Source organism: Manduca sexta, chromosome 2 (genome assembly GCF_014839805.1).
Source record: "Manduca sexta isolate Smith_Timp_Sample1 chromosome 2, JHU_Msex_v1.0, whole genome shotgun sequence".
Lineage (NCBI taxonomy): Eukaryota > Metazoa > Arthropoda > Insecta > Lepidoptera > Sphingidae > Manduca > Manduca sexta.
Window position 1 is genome coordinate 8,832,590 of NC_051116.1, and position 22,751 is coordinate 8,855,340.

General features: G+C 36.4%; 2 protein-coding genes across 4 annotated transcripts; both read left to right on the forward strand.

Moving 5' to 3' along the window:
* The first annotated feature begins 1,113 nt into the window (after positions 1-1,113).
* On the forward strand, positions 1,114-3,261 carry LOC115449178. The gene is made up of 2 exons (XM_037438111.1): positions 1,114-1,235; positions 2,146-3,261. Exon 2 carries the CDS (start codon positions 2,146-2,148, stop codon positions 3,115-3,117), a length of 972 nt encoding a protein of 323 aa, XP_037294008.1. The 5' UTR covers positions 1,114-1,235; the 3' UTR covers positions 3,118-3,261.
* A 7,687-nt stretch (positions 3,262-10,948) lies between these two features.
* Positions 10,949-20,512, forward strand: LOC115448583. Of its 3 annotated transcripts, XM_037437462.1 has the most exons (3): positions 10,949-11,116; positions 11,464-11,630; positions 15,806-20,512. In XM_037437462.1, exons 2-3 carry the CDS (start codon positions 11,565-11,567, stop codon positions 17,516-17,518), a joined length of 1,779 nt encoding a protein of 592 aa, XP_037293359.1. In that variant the 5' UTR covers positions 10,949-11,116; positions 11,464-11,564; the 3' UTR covers positions 17,519-20,512. The 3 variants fall into 3 exon arrangements, with proteins under 3 accessions (XP_037293359.1, XP_030031919.2, XP_037293365.1); XM_030176059.2 differs by lacking the exons at positions 10,949-11,116; positions 11,464-11,630 and adding an exon at positions 12,209-12,344; XM_037437468.1 differs by lacking the exons at positions 10,949-11,116; positions 11,464-11,630 and adding an exon at positions 12,406-12,634.
* Positions 20,513-22,751: the final 2,239 nt, after the last annotated feature.

Below are 22,751 nucleotides of genomic sequence, written 5' to 3' on the forward strand. Positions count from 1 at the left end.
AATTCTGATGTCTAATAATTAAAAATATCTACTGGCTGATGCTTGATTAGTGTACAATTGGCCCTTAGACAATATTTAATAATTTATTATTCACAATTCAATAATTTTCCATAATATAGTAAAAATTGCAAAACAAGCACTAAATACATAAACTGTTATTTTTATATTAGTTTTCAATAAACTTTACTTTGCTTTCTTTGATAGTAATTTTGAATTTGTGTAAATCAATACATTTCCACTGGCCACTGTATTTATTTGTTAAATGTTATTAATTTAACAGCTTGATTTAAGTTATCTTGTAATAAAAACTTTAAACAAGTTATAAAATGTTTATTATTGAACAGGAAACATAAACTTGCACAAGGTTGGCATGAAGTTAGCAAACACATCCATTTCTATAAATTTTATGATGAACTGGGAAGAATTATAAACCATCTTGAAAAGAATCATTCTCTAGGCATTCGATATTGGCCAAATCTCCGAAGAGTATTACATTTACCACCTCTTTCTAACTCACTGGCATACCAGTGGCGGATTGCTCAATAAGCCGCGACACAGGTGATTCGCTAGCGGCTTAAAGGGAGGTATATTTTAAGTACACACAAATAATTTAATGCACTCGAAGGAAAACCTTAGTTTCTCGCAAACAGAATATAATAATTAGTTATTATAAGAATTTTATCTTTGAAATTATGGACACATATCATGAATACTTATTCGTGGATTGTGGAGAATTTACTCACCATTGCCTAGTAATGTTATTTCCTCTTATGATATTTACGAAATGAATCTCATGCATCACCGTTGATTGCACTTTTGCCACAAAACTCACGGCATCACCACGAAATTTTATAATCATGATCACGAAAAAATATTTTCACGCTACGCACATTTCCCGCCAAAATTGAAATGTTGCCAACAACTTTTTCGCAAAACTGTATTTTCAAATTTATACATGATTTTATATTGAATGGTTTTAAAAAGATTTTTATATTATTTACCACTAAATAAAATACTACTTTTCGTAAGCATTACTTAATATATTTTTAATACTTATTGGTATAGTGCATACATCCGCTACGACCTTGCAAATCTATTTTCGTCATCATTTTCGTTTGCAGTTTGTTTTATTTCGCGCAACTGAATGTAATACAGCATTTAGTTCAATCATTGGTTTGCAGGAGGAAAATGTATTATTAATTGCTGAATTAACATAGGAAACGTAAATAAATAAGGTAAGTTCGAGAAGTCATAGTGTGTATGTATATATAAATTTATAAATAAATGGAATCGGGTCGCTTTTAAATTGGAACTAGTCTTAGAAAACCGTCTAATGCTAATATTATAATCTTTATGTAGGCGTATGCGAAAATAAAATTTGGCCAACTCACGCTGGTTGCAGTTATCAAAAAAAAACTCCAAAAATAGTTAGACGGAGTATATTATTTTATGTTTATAAATAAATTTGCAACTTTTTCATGCAGAATTAAGGTTTATTACGTTGATTTGATATTGAAGGCATATAGACTTAACTTCGGTACGGCTTTCATAATAACAGTAGGTACCAGCTGGTACTAGTTCCATAACGTCCTCGTTTATACGAGTCTCACCTGTCATTGAGGTAGGCCGTAGGAGGTTGACTTCAAAATGATCTTTTCGTTTACCGATAGGCAATAGGTACAAGTAACTCAAAAGTCACAGATGAAATATATAGTTATACAGTTATATTACATTTAATATAACTGTATATTAAATGTAATATAATTGTAAGAAATCGCTTGTAGCGATAAGGCCGCCCATTGTACACCATAGATTTAACAAAATGTATTAATCTAGTTTGTCATAATGTAATTATTAATTCTCTTTGCGATGAGCGTTCGTCAAACCAATACTTTTCTTTATACTTATACTTATCTTAATAATAATTTTATTTTACAAACGGCCTGATCTTATATTATCTCCTCAAATATGCATAATAATGCCACGATTTGATAAATTATACACTACAGTTTAGCAAAACAATAGTTGAGTTCTAACTTTTAGGTCGCCTAAGAACCTACCATTTATATTTGTTGACCAAGCTTTATGCAACTAAATTCGCTTTATTTATTCATGACTAATTAGTTGTATTTTATCGCTTCACAGATGTCACCCTTCACACCTATCATTTTGGTCGGAGAGAATTTGGGACTCCGACATCGCCACCTCAACTCTGTGGTCACTGAGACGATTCAACAATGTGTCCCATTTCAACAGATACAAGATCTTCCAGAACAAACTCCTGTAGATAGACTCTTCAAGATAGACCTAGCCTCCAAACTGAGAAATGTTGACTACATTCTGCAAAACATCAAGGACGAAGACATGTTGTACGTCAGCAGGGCGTTGAAAGCCAAGTGGCTCTTGGAACAACAACACCAGAGCATCATTAATCCCAAGTATTTGGAAGAAAACCTATATCCATACATGGTCACTACAGCTGTGAGTAAATTTAAGAACTGGCTGTATCTACATTTAAAAGATCCGCAAAGATGTGAAGATTTTTATAAATATTACTCAGAAAGCAAATTCAATTACGCGATAAAATTTCTAGGCCGCTGCCACGTCGAGTTTATAATATCAGAAGCGCCAAATATTTTAGAGAAACTCTCGCCTCACCACTTCAAAATTTTATGTGAGAAATGTCCGCAAGTGGCGAAGATATATTTCGATAATATACTCGATGACGATGAACTAAAAATAAAGTTTTTGGACCATAATCAGGGTTTCTATAACAGTTTGAAAGTGGTATTAAAGTTAGACGCTCACATATTTTTCGAAATCACAGAAAAATATTTCGGTAATAGGTATAATCGCTCCTTCACGAAATACATAATGGCTCACCACAGGGACAGGGTCGACAAGAAGCCGGAGCTGTACGCGAGCATGTTGTTAAACATGCAAGCTCTAGCGGAGTGTTTGAGTTCAGAGGAGTCTAAGGAGTTCGTTCTTATACTAGCTCGCGCATCCTACCTCAGTAACCACGTGGATTACAAGTTCGTTGAACCCTCATTAAGAGGCTCCCTGTTAAAGAGAGAGCAGCTTTTAAGAAACTTGTTTTTGTGGAAAAAGCGGTAGGGGAACTGGTCGAGGCTTGGCCATATGAAATACCGTCTTTACCGATAAGACACAACTATGACAACCATATATTTAAAGACAGAAGTTATCCTCACTATGGCCGTAAAGTCATGAAACGCATTATTAAAAAAAAAAAGGGGAAATGCAATGCGCAGGTATTTTCGGAGCAAATACATGAACGTACACTTCTTGATGATTTATTCGATGAATATCGCTTTTTTAGTTTTGAGCGGACATTATTTGAGTTACGCAGGAAAATAAAAGAAGACAGTTCATCACAAAATCGACTCTATATGTTACTGGTACTTGTTAGCAAGAGTGGAGGGCAGCCGAAGCTAGTCGCGTCACTTCTGCAATTGTTGGAGCAGCACTCAAACGAACCTGTCCACGTGAGAGCCACCGTGGTGAGGAGCCTGGTAAAGCGGGCCGCTGTGTGGCGTCTGCCCCAACACTCTTGGGAAGCGCTGTTAGAGTTCGCGAGGGGGCTCGGACTAGACGGCAGCAAGTCGGAAGCGGACTGTCGCGAGGGTCTACACGCAGTTGTCATAAGAAGCTTGCTGGAGACTGGCGCGTGTGAACCCGCAATAAGAGAAGCTTTCTTAAAGGACTTTTCAAATCTCGATGAGTATTCCACTAATATTGAAGAGCGTAAAATAATAAAACAAAAGTTACCGGATTTGTTATTGGCAGCGGCTAAAGCAGAGTCGAGTCCAGAAAGGCAGGTAGAGCTACTGACGTCACTTCTGGACATGCTTCAACAGTATAAAGCAGACATCGGAAGTTCTGCTCTGATACCGGCTGTGGCAGTTTTAGCAAAGCGCGACTCATCCGCTGCAGAGGGCCTTCTTCGACGTTTATTCGAAGCCAAAATCGCTCGCCGAACGTTGTTCCGAGAATTCTTCCCTTTAATACAAACGGATGCTTCCTACTTAAATGCTTTACGACATGACACCTCAGTTCTTAATGTATCAACGTTCATTGATTTAGTTGAAAGAGATGAAATTCGTCCGGAACAGTTCTTACGCAAGATGGCTACATATTTTGCAGAAAGCTCCGGTATGATGGAGCGTTATCTAACTGAAATGAGACAAAGTGTCCACAATAATAAAACTATCAGAAAGTCAATAGCACGACCACTGTGCATACTGCAGGGCGCGTGTCTTGACTATCTGGGGTCACTGGATGCTAAAAATAAGTCTGTAACACACTTCGCGGCGGCGATCCGAGCTAACATACACTTGGGAAGACCGAAACTAGACATAAACGGTATGGCTTTGTCAACCGCAGGAGCTAAAGCTGTTGCTAATAAAGTTCTTGTGTGTCCAATAGCAGATGTTGATAAGTACGTCCACGAGCTGTTGACGTGGAAGCGAACGGTCCGAGTGGCTCTGGTACTAGCGGAGAGAACAGGCAAAGAGGCAGATGCGTTCATCACAGCTGCCACTTTAAGGCCTGCTGCTACTCTCAAGGCTGCTCTGAAGTATTTCCATCGTAGACCCGACTTCGATCCTCGAGTGTGGGGTGTTTTCAAGCAATTAATTATAAATCAAAATTTATCTACAAACAAACATGTTCATTTCCATAAGTCTTTAATTAAATGTGCTAAAATACCATTCAAAATTAGACCAGAGTATTGTGTATTGCTTTTCAAAGCTCTGGATAAAGGGCACCGTGACGATGTAATGAAAATCTTAGTTGACATAGAAGATCTACTTAAAGATGTAAAAGAAGATTTCATTGAGGACTTACTGTTAAATTTTCTACAAGAATATTATGCCCAGATAAATTCAATTCGTGATCGAACTACTGAGAGGCATGTAAGAATGTCGGTAAAATGGTTGCTGCTCTGTAAAAGTGAAGAAATACAGAAAAATCGTTTTGAGACTCTTGGTACTCGTCTCCTGCAATTCTTGACAGTACTCGATAAATTAGGAAGCCATTTTCGGAATGTGTTTGAAGAAGCCTTAAGTGCTTTACAATACAACCAGGTATTATTTGATGATACTTATGTTTCACCTGTACCTGTTATGGAAAACATATTGTCTTGGATGCGACACTCTTTACCGATCGAATTATATTTTAACTTATACGTTCGTATACATTTATCTATGATGTATTTTAAATCCATACGACAGGGTATGAATTCTCAACCAGATATTTTTAACAATAGAAAAAGAAACCTAAATGAAGGTCCATCAGTAGTCGGCTATATTTTTGGCCGAAAAATCGCGCGGGAAATAAAACAGCTAAAGGAAAGATATTTTGAGTCAGCCATCGATTTGTATCATAATGGTTTAAAGGATTACTTTAATCAGTACTTCCTGTATCACGTCAGTAAGTTTAAATTTATCAAAGCAGTAATAAAAGGCATTTTGGACGGTAGTGTGGCCGATGAAGCGAGGGTTGCGCTGTATCTACTAGAAAACGAAAGATATAATCTTGAGCACGAGGACATTAAGGAGCTGTACGGCATAATGAAGAATATTGAAGACGAGAAATTTCGATACTTTTTATTTGCCGATTTATCGGACAATCCTGTATATTGTTAATTAGTATAATGCGGGATGAATACTTAAAACCCATTCGAGCTGCATGCAGCCTAAAGTTATATAATAATTTAATATGAAATGGATTTTCCGTGTGTACTCGTATTAAGTTTTTTTATTGCTTTGAATGACAAGACGAGCTTGACAATCGCCTAATGGTAAGCGATACGTCCGCCCATAAATAGTAGAAACACCATCCAACACCTTGAATTACAAAGTATTGTTGGGTATTCCACTGCGCTCGCCTTCCTGAGACATAAGATATTAAGTCTCATTATGTTCAGTAGTTACACTGGCTACAATGTTCTTCAAACCGGAACACAACAGTAACTACACACTGCTGCTTAGCGACAGAAATAGACATTGCGGTGGTACCTACCCAGGCGGACTCTCACATATAAGAGACCTACCATCAGTATTTATTAATATTGTAATCAACGATGTTGCGTGACTTTTACATTAATTTCACTAATATAAAGAAGTTCACATAATGTTTGAAATAAAGATTTTAAACACACAAATTACTATTAGTTTAACTTTTCCCGTTTCTACCAGATTTTAATTATTTTTTTTAAATATATTGCATTATATAATTTCAACTTTACTTAATTCTTTTTAACATTTTTATATTCGATTTTATGTGAAGCAATTTAAATAACATACTAATAATAATTATTATTTTTTGCAGATTTCCTAAAAATTACGTCCTTCGGCAAAAATGGTTAAGTGTAATCCCTGCGCAGAAGAATTTTACAACTGATTCTACGGTATTCTGGAGTCTCTGTTTCGAATTAAGTCAGGCAGTGATATCACGGCTCTCTCTAATTTTTTAATAATAATAATAATAAGCCCCCTAAAAATCCAACCACACGTCCTGATCGACCACCTGATCACGTGGGGGGCGGACACACGATTTCAAATTACCGGCGTGGCTAACGTGGCAATGGTAACCCAATTTATTTAGAATGGAAAATAAGAGATACAATTTACGGTCGCTGCCCGGGGGTCGCCGGGGCGCATCTGGAGCCGACGCTGGGTGCTACAGTTCGGGTAACGTTGGCGATGCTGAATTGAACAGGCGGGTCCTCATCGATAAATATATTACAGCCGAAGTTCCGCTGCCCGAGGGTCGTCGGGGCGCGTCCAGTGCCGGCTCTGGACGTGGCAGCAATGCGAACACCGGCCGTGAAGGTTTACGCCACCGGGCTTTTATTCGTAAACCTAATACTCTCACAAGTTACACCGGGTCTGACCCATTATTTAGCCCATCATCTACACCATCTTCGGCCAGTTTTCAAATGTCGGGGGATGTTGCGCAGGAGACACTGACTGTCGATAACCCTACGCCCACCACCATTACCACTTTGACACGTAGGAAATGGAGCTCTGATATGAATTTATCCTACGAACATATCTTTATTTAACACCTATGGGAACTGACACCAAAACTTATCTAGAACCGTTACATTCAAAATTTCAAGAAAAATTTCCACATATGACAGTAAGCAGACAAAGATTGAGTGACCAACGAAGAGCAATTGTACGTAATAACCTACTGCCACAACAAACTATAGATAGTATTTATAGAGAAGTAAAAGAAGATTTAGAAAAGACACACACACAAATACAACAGACACAACAAATTCAATCACACTTATATATACAGGGAACACAACAACTGGGGCAGCGTATGAGATGGACAACCGAGTATAACGAGACTATCATTGCAGCATATTACAAAATAACTAAGTTAGAAACAGACAAAACATCCTACAGAACACTATTACACCAACACTGCGTAACCGCCTTCCCACACCTAGCACACGTTAGCGAACAGCGTGTCTCTGATCAGAGGAGAGTTATAATTAACAATCGTTTAATTTCACCTGAAAGAATTGCAGTAATAAAGGAACAAGTAGCTCAAGAACTACAAATTAACGATCTTGAAATACAAACAAACACTCTAGAACAAAATACAGCATAACAGACCCCACATTCAACTATAGATGATTTGACACTTCCTGACAGTGACTTCCTTAGTAATTAATATACAACCAAATTGCCTTACACAAACTCAATCACTCGAAGTAACAATACAAGAACAAGATGAACGAAATCAAGAAATTGTCGATACCTTTTTCCAAGCGTTCGAATGCTTTATAGATACTGATCCAACTAATAGACCATTTATTCCCAAACAAAAATCATAAATATAAATTCTGCAAATTGTAAATTACATTAACAATAAAATAATACCACAAAAGGTAAATAATGATACCGACTACAAATATTTACAGACTGTCTGATACTGTTCGGCATGGACTGCAGCTAAAGTCAACGGGAGCAAACTAAGTCTCGCGAATTGCAATAACCCTGATGGTAACCGAATCCTGATGGTAAGTCGACCGAAACCACATTGGCAAAAACGCCTGGAAAGAAAAATTGCAGATCTACGAGCTAAAATAAGCAGATTAACACATCTTCATAGTAAGCAAATAACATCCCTCAGGTATTACTTCCATAACAAACAAACCGACTCCCAACTACATTCAGCAATAGTGTTTAATGATACCAAGTTTACACCCCTTAATTTGCGTAATAAATGTACCCAGCCCAATAAAACGCAAGTAGATAATCCAACCAAAATCAAGGAATGGACCCGGAAAGCTCTTCATGGTAGATATCGTCTCAATCTGAGCCAACCTAACGTCGACAAAGATGCGTCGAACGAGTGGCTCGTTCGAGGCGAGCTCTTTCCTGAAACTGAAGGGTTCATGATCGCTATACAGGACCAGGTAATAGAGACGCGCAACTACCAAAAGTATATTATAAAAGCTACTAACCTTCCAACCGATACGTGTAGAAGATGCAATAGTTCGTCGGAAAAAATTCAGGACATTACAGGAGCTTGCAAGTCCATAGTCCAAACAGATTACAAATACAGACATGATCAGGTTGCACACATAATCCATCAGACTCTAGCCCTTAAGTACAAACTTATAGCTTCATCAACACCTTATTACAAGTATTCGCCGGCAGTGATATTACAAAATTTGACACACAAACTTTACTTCGACCGCGCCATACTTACAGACAGAACGATACACTACAATAGACCTGATATTATATTAATTGATAAAATCCAGAAGTCTGCTTACATCATAGATATAGCAATACCGAACACTCACAACATTCAATCTACAATAGCTGAGAAACTTTCTAAATACATTGAACTTAAAGACGAAGTTATTCGAATGTGGCGTCTTTAAAAAGCAGTAATAGTCCCAATAGTTTTGTCAACCACGGGCGTGATTCCTACACAGCTCCACAACTCCCTACAGACACTTCATCTACCAAAATTTCAATACATCACTCTTCAAAAATCAGTCATCCTCAAAACTTGTCGCATAGTGAGAAAATTTCTGCAGATGGACCACGATTAAGTTTCTTTTACCTTTCCCACTATAAACAATATTTTACTTTATGTTGCTGCAGACTTGGCTTTGGCCCGTCCGCACCATGCAACCCGGTCTATAAGCCGAGATTCAGTCATGATACAAAATAATAATAATAATAATAATATCAGCCCTGTATTATATACTTGCCCACTGCTGAGCTCGGGCCTCCTCTACTACTGAGAGGGATTAGGCCTTAGTCCAACACGCTGGCCTAGTGCGGATTGGTAGACTTCACACACCTTTGAAATTCCTATAGAGAACTTCTTAGATGTGCAGGTTTCCTCACGATGTTTTCCTTCACCGTTAAAGCGAACTATAAATTCACAAAGAATACACACATGATTTTTTAGAAAAGTCAGAGGTGTGTGCCCTTGGGATTTGAATCAGCGGACATTCGTCTCGGCAGACCGTTCCACACCCAACTAGGCTATCGCCGCTTATATTAGTTAATTTTTTAATACCAACTCGGAATCAGGAATTTGTACTTGATGTAGCGGGTTGACCCATCACATCATGGGATGGATTAGATGGCCCATTTCAGCTACGAATCACCGATGTGCAAGCACTGTTCTTATTTAAAAGATATTGTAGCCAATGTCATTGCTATAAATTATGAAGCTTATCATTTATATCTTACCTTGGGGTGAAAAACGCAGCTCAGTACATGCACGACTTAGAAAAGTTGTGAGTAATGGTGCGCTACTGTTTAGGGTCAGTCTAGTCGTAGCGCTTACCATCAAGCGATTATATTGCTCACCATTCCAAATGCCTAAAGAACACACATTTAGGCTGTTTATGTCCGGTATTGGTAGTCAAAAACGCAACTATACTCCAGTTTTCACCAATTTTTTTTCCGTCCTATGATATGAGATCGTGAGACTATTACTATATTCCCCCTACTTTTAACGCAGTGTGAAGCCACATCGAAAGAATTTCGTTTCATTTTAACGCCCGACCGCCTACTGAAGTCGACCTCTAGAAGATCCTCTCCCAACAAATAATGTTAGAAAAATCCACACTTCGAAATTATCCATATCAGACACAAAATCTTGATTGAGTTAATAGCAGGGTAGATATTCCGTAGCAAAAAAATCCAATACAACCCAAACCATATTAATGTTTCTACCTACACTACTTTTTAATCATGAAATATACAGTAGCACAATATTATTTGATATAAGTACAGGTTAAAATTTTACTGAAACATTACATATTTATACATTATTCATAAATATAATAAATATTAAGTACATGCAATATGTGGTAATTAACAAATAAAAATGTCCTGACAATATAATGTATATACTATTAGAAAGAGATGGCAAGGTCCTTTTAAGGTATACTCTTCGGCACGGAATAGATTATCGTAAACATTCCATTTGGATAATCTGTGATTTGGATATAACCATGGAGTTAATATGTACCGAGAGCTTACGACGTTTGACATTAATACTGAAAAGATATTTTATGCCTACAACGTAAATTTCATTTTGCATTAGCAATAGATGTAAGGCAAAAACGGTCTCGAAAGAGAATCACTTTTTGGTAGCCGTGTCCCTCTCGCACATATTGCCAACGTTCATTACCTTCTAAATAAACAATATTTATAGCAGTATTAGAACATAAATAAAAAATCTATATAAGACTACAGTAATAAAAAATAAAATAAAACAGTATTGTCTGCTAATTGCTAATTCTTAGATCCTATATTTTATTATGTTACAAATTAATAAATGGAATTATTATAGCAGTCGTATAGTAGAAGTTATTGTAGGTTACCTTTCGGCAACACCATGTACTGAAAAAATGAATGAATGCTATTGAACAAAATGGCGTTTGTTTACATTTGTGGTTTGACGATAAAGAAGGATTGAATAACTTTTAAGCTAGCTTTTTTTTAAATCGTAGAAGTTACAGCGTAATTATGGTGAATACTTGTGTTGTAAGCGGATGTAAGCAAGAATCCTATCCAGGTTGTGGAATATGCTTTCATAGGTAAGTTTTATTGATAAATTGTGAATAGTGTAACCATATTTTTATATAGTGGGATAAAATTATCCTATTATCTTTGTTTATATAATGTTTCATATGAGAAGTAAAGGGTAAAAACTACAATTTAGAAATGTCAAAGTATCGTCACGTGATGTATTTATTACACTAAAATATGTCAGCTCAATGATTTTTTTGTACTTAATTTTCTTAACAGCAAACTGTCACGTTACCATACCGGCCCATTCATGCTATAGACAAATATATAGCATTGCTATGCCATCTTTACACCATAAACCAAGCATCATTACTAGTTATAATATTATAGTCTAAATTGCGCGTTATTTTTTCAGGATTCCAGTTAATAAAGAGTAGAGGGCCTTGTGAGTTAATGCCATGAACCTTGACAGTAATGTGACAAAAACTGCATGTGTTTGTAGCTTAAATTTTACTGATGATGAATTTAACAGTAGCTAAGAAAAAGTTAAAGCCACAAGCAGTTCCTTCAGTATTGCCTAAGGTAGTATTTTGTGTTAACATACATATATTATGAACCATTATTTTTTTTGTATTAGTACATATCTTAGGCGCTGTAAGTTGTAACATCTTGATACTCGGTCATTTCAAATAAGACAGCGACTTATTACCAACTATCTTTTTCCCGCGGCTCCGCCCGCGAGATATAGTTTTTTCTGTAATAAGTTTTGGAAAAAATTTGGCCCTGTTGTCCGGTCTATAACTAACTATACAGTTTAATGTCTTTAGTAGCAATAAATATTATATATTGGTTACCCATTGTGTTCTAGTTCCTAAAATGTTGGTTACAGATTTAGAAATCTTTTATAGATAAAAAGCTTTCGTATTTTCTACTACTACTTGTCTTGTTTCACCTGTCCTGTGGATGACCCGTCGTGTATGTTACGCTGCCGCAAATTTGAGCACTACTCTGTAACTCATTGAACTAAGTTAATACTATTAGTATACACGTTATACCCGGGCCTCTACCCACGGAAATACTCAAAAGAAAATTCTATCGTATTTATAATTAAAACGGTAAATCTAATCTATACAACAATAAAAAAATTGTCCCATATTTTAATGTTTCATTGTCACCATATTAGACAAGGACACAGCTACCAAAAAGTATTCTCTTTCGAGACCGTTTTTCCGGCATCAGTCAGCGCTCCAGGTGTACGTAGTACATATTAACTCCATGGATATAACTTACTTGGTTGTAAGTCAATCAACTTATTATATAAATTGGGAATTTTATAATTTAACCTGGTATCCCCACCTCAGTATCACAAAGTTTATTTTTATTTCCACAGTTGATATGCGTCATTTCAGTCTTTAAAAGTATTATTCAAAATAACTTTGAAAGTTGATCTTATTGCATCGGAATGCGTAATACTTGGACCAGTTTTATTAAAGAATTTGTGAACAAGTGACACTGTTGTACATGTCTTTTAAGAGTGAGGTGTAATATGATTAACAGTTAAAACGAGCGTATTAAAAACATAAAATGTAAGTTGTTTATATGTAGGTACCAAATGTTAATGTAAACACTAATAAAACGTAGAATATAAACTTAACACACGTTTGTAGGTACCTACACTGTACAGTTAAGGTATTTTTTATTATCTTTATATAAATTTAAAACCCTAGGTCGGACGTTCGCAGGATAAGTTCAGAGTATGTTGTAATAACGCTTCCGAAGCGTGCATTGTAACTCATAAGGTACACGACATCAAGTAGAAGTCCGGATAAGTAGGTATCAAGAAGAGCAATATCTAAATTATTTGTTTCACTGGGCACAGCACACAATAATGTTCTTAGTCGTAGCATCAGATGCGGTAAATAAGGCGGGGCCTAACCACACGGCGTCGTCGCCTACACATGTGGCTAAAATTAAAATGAATAATTTTCCTGGTATTTTTGCATTATGTATGCAATCTTGTCTCTTATCCATAATTATAGTCAAATACACTATACCTATAAAGATAACCTACACTACTTTACGATAACGTTACGTTTTACCCAGTAAGACTAAGAATGACGAAACAATGAAAAAAAATTCGTAAGTATTACGTTCTGTTCCACGCATTCGTGACTGCTGTCCACAGAACAAGATGCTGCTGTCGTACGAAGTAATGATTATGACGATAATGATCACAAGTACACATCATATTTATCACAACTACTTCGGTACACTTTAGGACTTTTATTTCGCTAAATAAATCTTCACGCGTATTTAGCAGCAATATGTACCTATCTAATTATTTAAAAAAATAAATGGTACCTATATGAATTACTTAATACTCAATATTATTGTAAAAAAAATTACAGTTCTACAGCGCCTTTCGTTATATGCATGAAATATTGAAATCAATTCAGTTAAATTTATAGATTGTGGCTCCATGGTTTGTTGATCGAAGCTCCATGATTGACAAACGATGATGTTGCCAACGATAAAGTAGGAAAAGTCAAGATAAAAGTAGATGTCCAAAACCGATTTCTTTTAAACGAGGATAATTTATATATATATTAAGATAGAACTCTTAAAAACGAGCTTTAAAAATATAATTTTAAAGACCTCTGTTTATAAGATTTCTTTAATTTTATTATTCTTAAAAATTATATTGATATCAAAGCTTTCGTATTTCTGAAATTTTGCTACATTGGAACGCACACACAGTCAAAGTTAAAATTGTAAAAAAAAAAATTATAGAATATCCGCAAATGTCAATTTGTTGTTTTTATTTTATTTTCCCTTTATGAACGGCAATAACTGACAGGTACTTATATACCAAAAAAAAATACAAAAATCTAGGTATTTACCTCAACTATTTACCTATTCTGCCTCTTTTGAAGAATCATTAAAAAAAAATGAGATACTCTGCCAAGACAATAATTCTTCTTTATTTTTCTTCTAAATGGAGGGCTGAAAATCATTATTTTAAGATACCAAGCACCAGGTTTTTGTCTATGTGTGTATGTTTTTGTTAAAATTTGTTCGAAATAAAGTACGTGCGCCCATACAAAAAGTGACAATGTCCTTTTGGTAAGTCCAAAATTGTCTGTGACTAATGAGTGGGAATATCTGAAGCAATTATATTTCAAAATAATTTAAAAACCGCAGAACACTAAAAACGCTACACATAATATTAGATTATTATGAATGTATAAAAGAAAATGTCATCATCATGCTATATTCAGCATGTTTATTGTTTTGATGTATACTTTAGTGTTGCTAAGTTAAGGAGTTTATTTACTACTAAACCGTATTATTAAATAAAATGAATCACTTAAGGTGGTAGCTCAAGGTCCATTTTCATACATTTTGTTTCGGCTTTAATTTGGGTAACTAAACAAGTATTGGCAAGTAAAGAATTTAAATTCACGTCTAGTTAGTGATTAGTTCTCGCAGTTGAAAGAAAAACGTAAAAATAATTAATAATCATGGATATTTCGGCTTTTAAAATTTAATATGACGAAATTTTAAAGGCAGAAATATCCATGATTATTAATTATTTTTACATTTTTTTTCAACTGCGAGAACTTACATAATTAAATTAAACTACCAATACTGTTTAATTACAGATAAAACCGAAACATGTATGAAAATGGACTCATTAAGGCGATACCTCAAGGTCCATTTTCATACATTTTGTTTCGCCTTTAATCTGGGTAACTAAACAAGTATTGGCAAGTAAAAGAATTTAAATTCACGTCTAGTTAGTGATTAGTTCTCGCAGTTGAAAGAAAAATGTAAAAATAATTAATAATCATGGATATTTCTGCCTTTAAAATTTCGTCATATTAAATTTTAAACAAAATGTATGAAAATGGACCTTGAGGTCATTGAGGTCTTGAATTTCGTCATATTAAATTTTAAAGGCAGAAATATTCATGATTATTAATTATTTTTACGTTTTTCTTTTAACTGCGAGAACTAATCACTAACTAGACGTGAATTTAAATTCTTTACTTGCCAATACTTGTTTAGTTACCCAGATTAAAGGTGAAACAAAATGTATGAAAATGGACCTTGAGGTATCGCCTTAAGAATTATAATTACTATAATTTGTTAAGAAGTGTGTTTTTCAGTTTAGCGATGTATTTTAAATACTCTTTCAACTAGAAAACGTAGGTACAGTATTAGATACTTATGTAACAAAGAAGGTAAGAGCCTGATGAAATTCCGCTCGGCGTGTGGCCACATCCGTGTGGCCGATCTGGGTTCGCACCTGCATTTTTAATAAATCTGTATTTGTTTATTGATTTTATAGAAATTCTTGTGGTGCTCACATCAAAAGCACAGTACTGCGTTTTTTTTTTGTTATTTTGCTTCTCGGCCTACTTACGTTACCGAACTTGTAGATAATAATATATTGCATTTGTTATTTATGGTACTTTAAAAATATTTACGAAAATGAATTAAACCTTACATGTATCTTTACGAAGTACCGTTTTGTAGGAACAGAAAGCATACCTCTTGTTGGATCGTGTTAATAATTATAAAAAAATACATTTTCTACGTATGAGACATGTCGTTGGAAAATTTGCTAACATTTGCTGTTAGATTTCACGGTTACTTTTGTCAATAACCGAAATTTCTCTGATGAACTCTATTTGCATTAAACTAATTAAGTTATTAGTTAATTTAAATAATTGTAGTCTTCTCTTCAATTACAGATGACGTCCTACACTTCAATAACTTTGTGCGGAGAGAATTTGGGACTCCGACATCGTCATCTCAACTCTCTGGTCACTGAAGCAATCCAACAAGGAGTTCCATTACAACAGATTCAAGATCTTCCAGATCAAACTCCTGTAGATAGACTCTTCAAGATAGACCTAGCCTCGAAACTAAGAAATGTTGACTACATTCTGCAAAACATCAAGGACGAAGACATGTTGTACGTCAGCAGGGCGTTGAAAGCCAAGTGGCTCTTGGAACAACAACACCAGAGCATCATTCATCCCAAGTATTTGGAAGAAAACCTATATCCACACATGGTCACTACAGCCGTGAGTAAATTTAAGAACTGGCTGTATCTACATTTAAAAGATCCGCAAAGATGTGAAGATTTTTATATATATTACTCAGAAAGCAATTTCAACTACGCGATAAAATTTCTAGGCCGCTGCCACGTCGAGTTTATAATATCAGAAGCGCCAAATATTTTAGAGAAACTCTCGCCTCACCACTTCAAAATTTTATGTGAGAAGTGTCCGCAAGTGGCGAAGATATATTTCGATAATATACTCGATAACGATGAACTAAAAATAAAGTTTTTGGACAACCATCAGGGATTCTATAACAGTTTGAAAGTGGTATTAAAGTTGGACGCTGATATATTTTTTGAAATCACAGAAAAATATTTTGATAATAGATATAATCGCTCTCTCACAAAACATATAATGGCTCACCACAGGGAGAAGTTTGAGAAGAAGCCAGAGCTGTACGCGAGCATGTTGTTAAACACGCGAGCTCTAGCGGAGTATTTGAGCTCGGAAGAATCGAAAGAGCTTGTTCTAAAGCTGGTCCGAGCCACCTATCTCAACCGACAAATAGACTACAAGTATGTTGAACCTCTCATTATGAGGCTCCCCATTAAAGAGAGATCAGCTTTCAAGAAATTTGTTTTTGTCGAAAAGGCAATTGGTGAATTGGTTGAAGCCTGGCCATACGATAAGCCGTGCTTGCCAAGCAGAAAGAGTTACTACTTTCACGTGTTTGAAGATCGCAAACCTTCGAAATACAATACATGTTATACGGAGGTTGACTTCAGCTGTATGCCAGAACAAATAACGTGTGCAAGATATTGCACCAGGATGGATTGTTATCAAATACCACTTCGCACGTACCTCGATAAACTCTTCGATGAGTATCGCTTCTTTAGTTTCGAACGTACATTATTCGAACTGCGTAAAAAAATTATAAAAGAAAGTTCGCCACAGAACCGGCAATACATTTTGCTGGTACTTGTTAGTAAGAGTGGAGGGCAGCCGGAGCTAGTTGCTCAACTCTTGCAGTTGTTAGAGCAGCACTGCAACGAGCCAACCAATGTGAGAGCCACCGTGGTGAGGAGTCTGGTAAAGCGCGCCGCTGTGTGGCGTCTACCCCAACACTCCTGGGAAGCGCTGTTAGAGTTCGCGAGGGGGCTCGGACTAGACGGCAGCGAGTCGGAAGCGGACTGTCGCGAGGGTCTACACGCAATTGTCATAAGAAGCTTGCTGGAGACTGGCGCGTGTGAACCCGCAATAAGAGAAGCTTTCTTAAAGGACTTTTCAAATCTCGATGAGTATTCCACCAATATTGAAGAGCGTAAAATAATAAAACAAAATTACCGGATTTGTTATTGGCAGCGGCTAAAGCAGAGTCGAGTCCAGAAAGGCAGGTAGAGCTACTGACGTCACTTCTGGACATGCTTCAACAGTATAAAGCAGACATCGGAAGTTCTGCTCTGATACCGGCTGTGGCAGTTTTAGCAAAGCGCGACTCATCCGCTGCAGAGGGCCTTCTTCGACGTTTATTCGAAGCCAAAATCGCTCGCCGAACGTTGTTCCGAGAATTCGTCCCTTTAATACAAACGGATGCTTCCTACTTAAATGCTTTACGACATGACACCTCAGTTCTTAATGTATCAACGTTCATTGATTTGGTTGAAAGAGATGAAATTCGTCCGGAACAGTTCTTACGCAAGATGGCTATATATTTTGCAGAAAGTTCCGGTATGATGGATCGTTATCTAACTGAAATGAGACGCCTTGTTCTCAATAATAAATCTATCGGAAAATCAATAGCACGACCACTGTGTATACTGCAGGGCGCGTGTTTCGGCTATCTGGAGTCATTGGATCCTAAAAATAAGTCTCTAACACGCTTCGCGGCCGCGATCAGAGCTAACATGCATGCAGGAAGACCGAAACTAGACATGAACAGTACGGCTTTGTCGGCCGCAGGCGCTAAAGCTGTTGCTAATAAAGTTCTTGTGTGTCCAATAGCAGATATTGATAAGTACATCCACGATCTGTTGACGTGGAAGCGAACGGTCCGAGTGGCTCTGGTACTAGCGGAGAGAACAGGCAAAGAGGCAGATGCGTTCATCACAGCTGCCACTTTAAGGCCTACTGCTACTCTCAAGGCAGCTCTGAAGTATTTCCCTAGTAGACCCGACTTCGATCCTCGAGTGTGGGATGTTTTCAAGCAATTAATTATCAATTTTGATTTTTCTTCAGAAAAACATGTTCATTTCCGTAAGTCTTTAATGAGATTGGATAAAATACCACTAAAAATTAAACCAGAATATTGTGAATTGATATTCAAAGCTCTGAAAAAGAGGGCTGTCAGGATGCAATGAACATCTTAAGTAACATAGAGGCGCTACTTAGAGATATAAGAGGAGATTTCATTGAGAACTTACTGCTAGATTATTTACAAGAATTTGATCCCCAAACATATAAAAAGAATAAGCGAGTTACAGACACGCATCTAAGAATGTTGGTAAAATGCTTGCTGCTTTGTAAATCTGCAGAAGTACAGAAAAGTCGTTTTGAGATTCTTGGCACCCGTTTCCTGCAATTCTTGACAGTACTTCGCGATAAATTAGGAAGCGATTTTTTGAATGTATTTAAAGAAGTCCTTATTCATTTACAATATAACCAAGTATTCTTGGATGATACTTATGTTTCACCTTTACCTGTTATGGAAAATATATTGTCTTGGATGCGACATTCTTTACCGATCGAATTAAATTTTGACTTATACGTTCGTATACATTTATCAATAATGTATTTTAAGTCCATAAGACAGGGCTTGAAATCTCAGCCAGATATTTTTAACAATGAAAAAAGAAAACTAAGTGAAGGTCCATCAGTAGTCGGCTATATTTTCGGCCGAAAAGTCGCCCGGGAAATAAAACAGCTGAAGGAAAGTTATTTTGAGTCAGCCATCGATTTGTATCAGGGAGGTATTGAGGGTTACTTTAATGACTACTTTCAGTGTGACGACACTAAGGTTCAATTTATAAAAGCAGTAATAAAAGGCATTATGGACGGTAGTGTCGCCGATGAAGCGAGGGTTGCGCTGTATCTACTACAAAACGAAAGATATAATCTTAAGCACGAGGAGATTAAGGAGCTATATGGCATAATGAAGAATATTGAAGATGAGAAATTTCGATACTTTTTATTTGCTGATTTGTCGGACAATCCTGTATAAATTATGTACAGTTGGAGATGCCTAAGGACTTAATAACTTACTAACAGATTACAAATAGTTGAAATTCTACTTTTGGTGGTTTTCTGTGTTTTGATTTACTAAAATAAATAAGAATAGTTTATCCTCACCCTATTCTACATACTATCGAAGGCCAAATATAATTACCTACCGTCATTGGTGCACCACATTTTTTACAAAGATGATTATAGAGCTAATTATTATATTAATCAATAATGTATGTAGTATGTTGTTTCAATTCCTTTACGTAAAATCTAATGTAATAATATTCAAAGTATGTTATGTTTTTTACACATATACTGATACCTATTCAGTGCAGAAATAAAACGCTTTGGCGAATACGTTCGCTAGAGCACTGATTCCCAATGTGGTCCAGTTGGAGCCCTAACTCCTAAGGGTCCACGTTAGCTTGGCTAAACATTAGAGGTGCACAATTCGTAAGCGGGGTTCACGAAAATTTATCTGGTTTGATAAGAAAGTTCTAAAATGTTACCTTGACTTCACCTCTCGGTACGGGGATCCCAACATACCGCCCCGCGTTGCCTGGGAAGTATTTGCAATGCACTTTGTCTGCAAAACCTAAAAAAAAACATCCACAGAAACCAGCAAAATCGGAAAAGGGATCTATGAGAAAAAAAAGTTTGGGGACCTCTGCGCCAGAGTTATGAAATATTGTCTATCCTTGATCTCAGTTAAGCATTTAAAGTTTTTCATACTGAAATAGCGGTAACAGTTAGAGTAACTTTACTGTCGAGTTTTGACGGCAAACTTCAGTTAAATTTTAGTAAGGTATTGAAACTAGCCGCTATTAATTAATGCCATTAACACATAGGCTATTTTCTGTGCGGACAATTTGGTCCCATGAGAAATAAGTAAGGCATTTTTTAATCGATGGCGCTGGTGTCGTACAATCTTTTGACGAATTTTGTAGCGAAAATGTCTTTTCACGCAGCCGAAGCCACGAACAGTTGTGTGACATTATGTGACAAGAGGGCAAGGATCTCAGAGCAAGGTTATAATTTCCATGACATCAAATGTCAATGTCATGTCAAAATCTAAAGTATTAAGAACCATGGAGTTAATATGTATAATCGTGCATGTAATATTAATAGAAACAAAAAATGTAATAAATATATTCTATCTCTTGCTATATAAGATTTATTTTGTTTCATTGACTAATTCTCGCTTGAAGCGAGCTACTCTTTATATTACAGGGTGCCTCATCAGGCGCATTTGAGCGACGTGACCTCAACAATTAGAGGTCCCACAAATGTGACCACCTCTGACAAGGACGGAAGGGCGAATCAACAAAACATGAAATTCGTGTGACGTAATTTATGGATGGCACTTTATCTGATTCATGTATACTACAACAGTTTTTATAAAGGTCTATATTATCTTTATTTTGCACAACATTTTATTAACAAGAACATTTAACACCATGTGTGACAACGTTGCCGGTGCTTCCACTGCAGTCCCGGATTTTGAAATTTTTGTATGCGGGGCTAAATCTGTGTAATGCCGCCCCCGACCACCTATATTTATAACTTTGTCATCATCATCATCATCATTTCGCGCCCCGCGGGAAAAAAAATATTTATGTGTGTAATGTTCTGGATGTCTCAGTAATCGAAGTTGAGTAGTGTATTCATCTGCCAAGTTTGGATTTGCCGCCCTCTGTATTCGCATGGGCCCCGGATTGCCCCCCCCCCCATAGATCTGGGGCTGTTCCACAGAATTTTTTATCTGTAAACAGTGGGTCCAAACTAGATAAAGCCTTTGTCTTAGAGACCAGATTGTTTTGAAATTATAATTATTAAGCGTAGTTTTTATCTTACTGTAATATATACTTTACCATAGTATTTTAGTCCAACCAATGAGAAAAATTAGAAAATGATGAAAGGCCGAGGGACAGCAAGGTCGAACAGGCACTACCTATGATGTCCCCTTAAGGAAGCAGAGCAATCTCTAATATTGCGCAAAATTGCTTACGGATCCTGCAGTCAAAGTCACGAGCACAGACAGCAGAGGAGGTCCTGGATACCAGGCGATGCTCCAGTTACCGTCCACGGGCGATACGGCCAGTGGCGTTCTTTCATAGAAACCCAAAAACCTGACTTCCCCTTAATTTATTTACCAAAATCGAAAATGGAACAATAACCATAATTTTACGATAAAATTACGAATTAATTTTATTTAAAATACAAAACATTCCCGCGCTATAGGTCACCACAAACACACTACCGTACCTTAACACACATTACAACGCCCACACCGCATCAGTATACACATATCTATACTATTATATAAGGTTTGTTTGTTCGTTTATTTAAACGCGCTAATCTCAGGAACTACTGGTTCGAACTGAAAACGTCTTTTAGTCTTGGATAGCCCTTTGTTCCTGGAAGGCTATAGGGTATATATTATCACGCTATGACCATTAGGAGCAAAGCAGTAATAAAAATGTTGTAAGAACGGTGAACATTTATTTCCTTTTAGGGCTTCCGTTGCGTGCGCTGAGTAAATCGTTAAAGTTAATAAGATAATAAAATATGTATGACGGAATTGTTCCTCTTAAAAAGTTCTAAAAAATATATTTTAAACAAAGTCCTGCGCCGCATCTGTCTGCCTGTGTGAATGCGTGAAACTCAAAAACTACCCAACGGATTTAGATGAAATTTGGTATGTGTTTTACTTAATGGAGACTTAATGAAACGACATAGTACAGGAATGAATTTATTGTGTACGCGATATTGGACATGGCAGGAACGGAACAGGAAGAAGCAACGGCAGTATTGCCGTCTATTAAGAGGCATGACCATAGACCAACTTTAAATATTGTTCTCTATGTGACAGTATGGACTAGTTTGAGGCCTTGAAAAATATAAAGCGTGACTTTTATAACGGAAAACTTTACCCCGAAAAACTATATCATACGGGCGGAGCCGCGGGCAAATGCTAGTTTTGTTTATAATACCAAACACGCGCACAAATTATATTGATCACTCTCACTCTCGTTGGATTTCAAGAGACTTTATACCCCAATATTTCTTACTACCTCACACTCATCGATAGAATATGGCTATAGTTTTACCACTCATGTATACTGCCGTGCTAAGCTAAAAAGCGGTATCTCAAAAAAATCAAAATCTTGATTCTTATGTCGTCAGATAGCTTACCATTTAGATACCAATCCAATGAACTTACCTAAATAACGGTATGTTGTTTAGAACTTGTTAAAAAACTTCAAAAGTTTTCTCTATCTTAGTGTTACATACAAAACTATATTTACGAAACTTCGATTATTTCGCAATAAGGGTTCCCCGACATACCGCTTTTGCACTTAGCACGGCAGTATACCTTTAGTAGGTTTCTATAGCAATCAATGTTAATCAA

Bases quoted from the DNA above. Each gene is read 5' to 3' on its own strand.
- LOC115449178 (XM_037438111.1), top strand. From the start codon at position 2,146: ATGTCACCCTTCACACCTATCATTTTGGTCGGAGAGAATTTGGGACTC.
- LOC115448583 (XM_037437462.1), top strand. From the start codon at position 11,565: ATGATGAATTTAACAGTAGCTAAGAAAAAGTTAAAGCCACAAGCAGTT. The intron at 11,631-15,805 runs GTAGTATTTTGT...CTTCAATTACAG, and splicing joins TTCCTTCAGTATTGCCTAAG to ATGACGTCCTACACTTCAAT.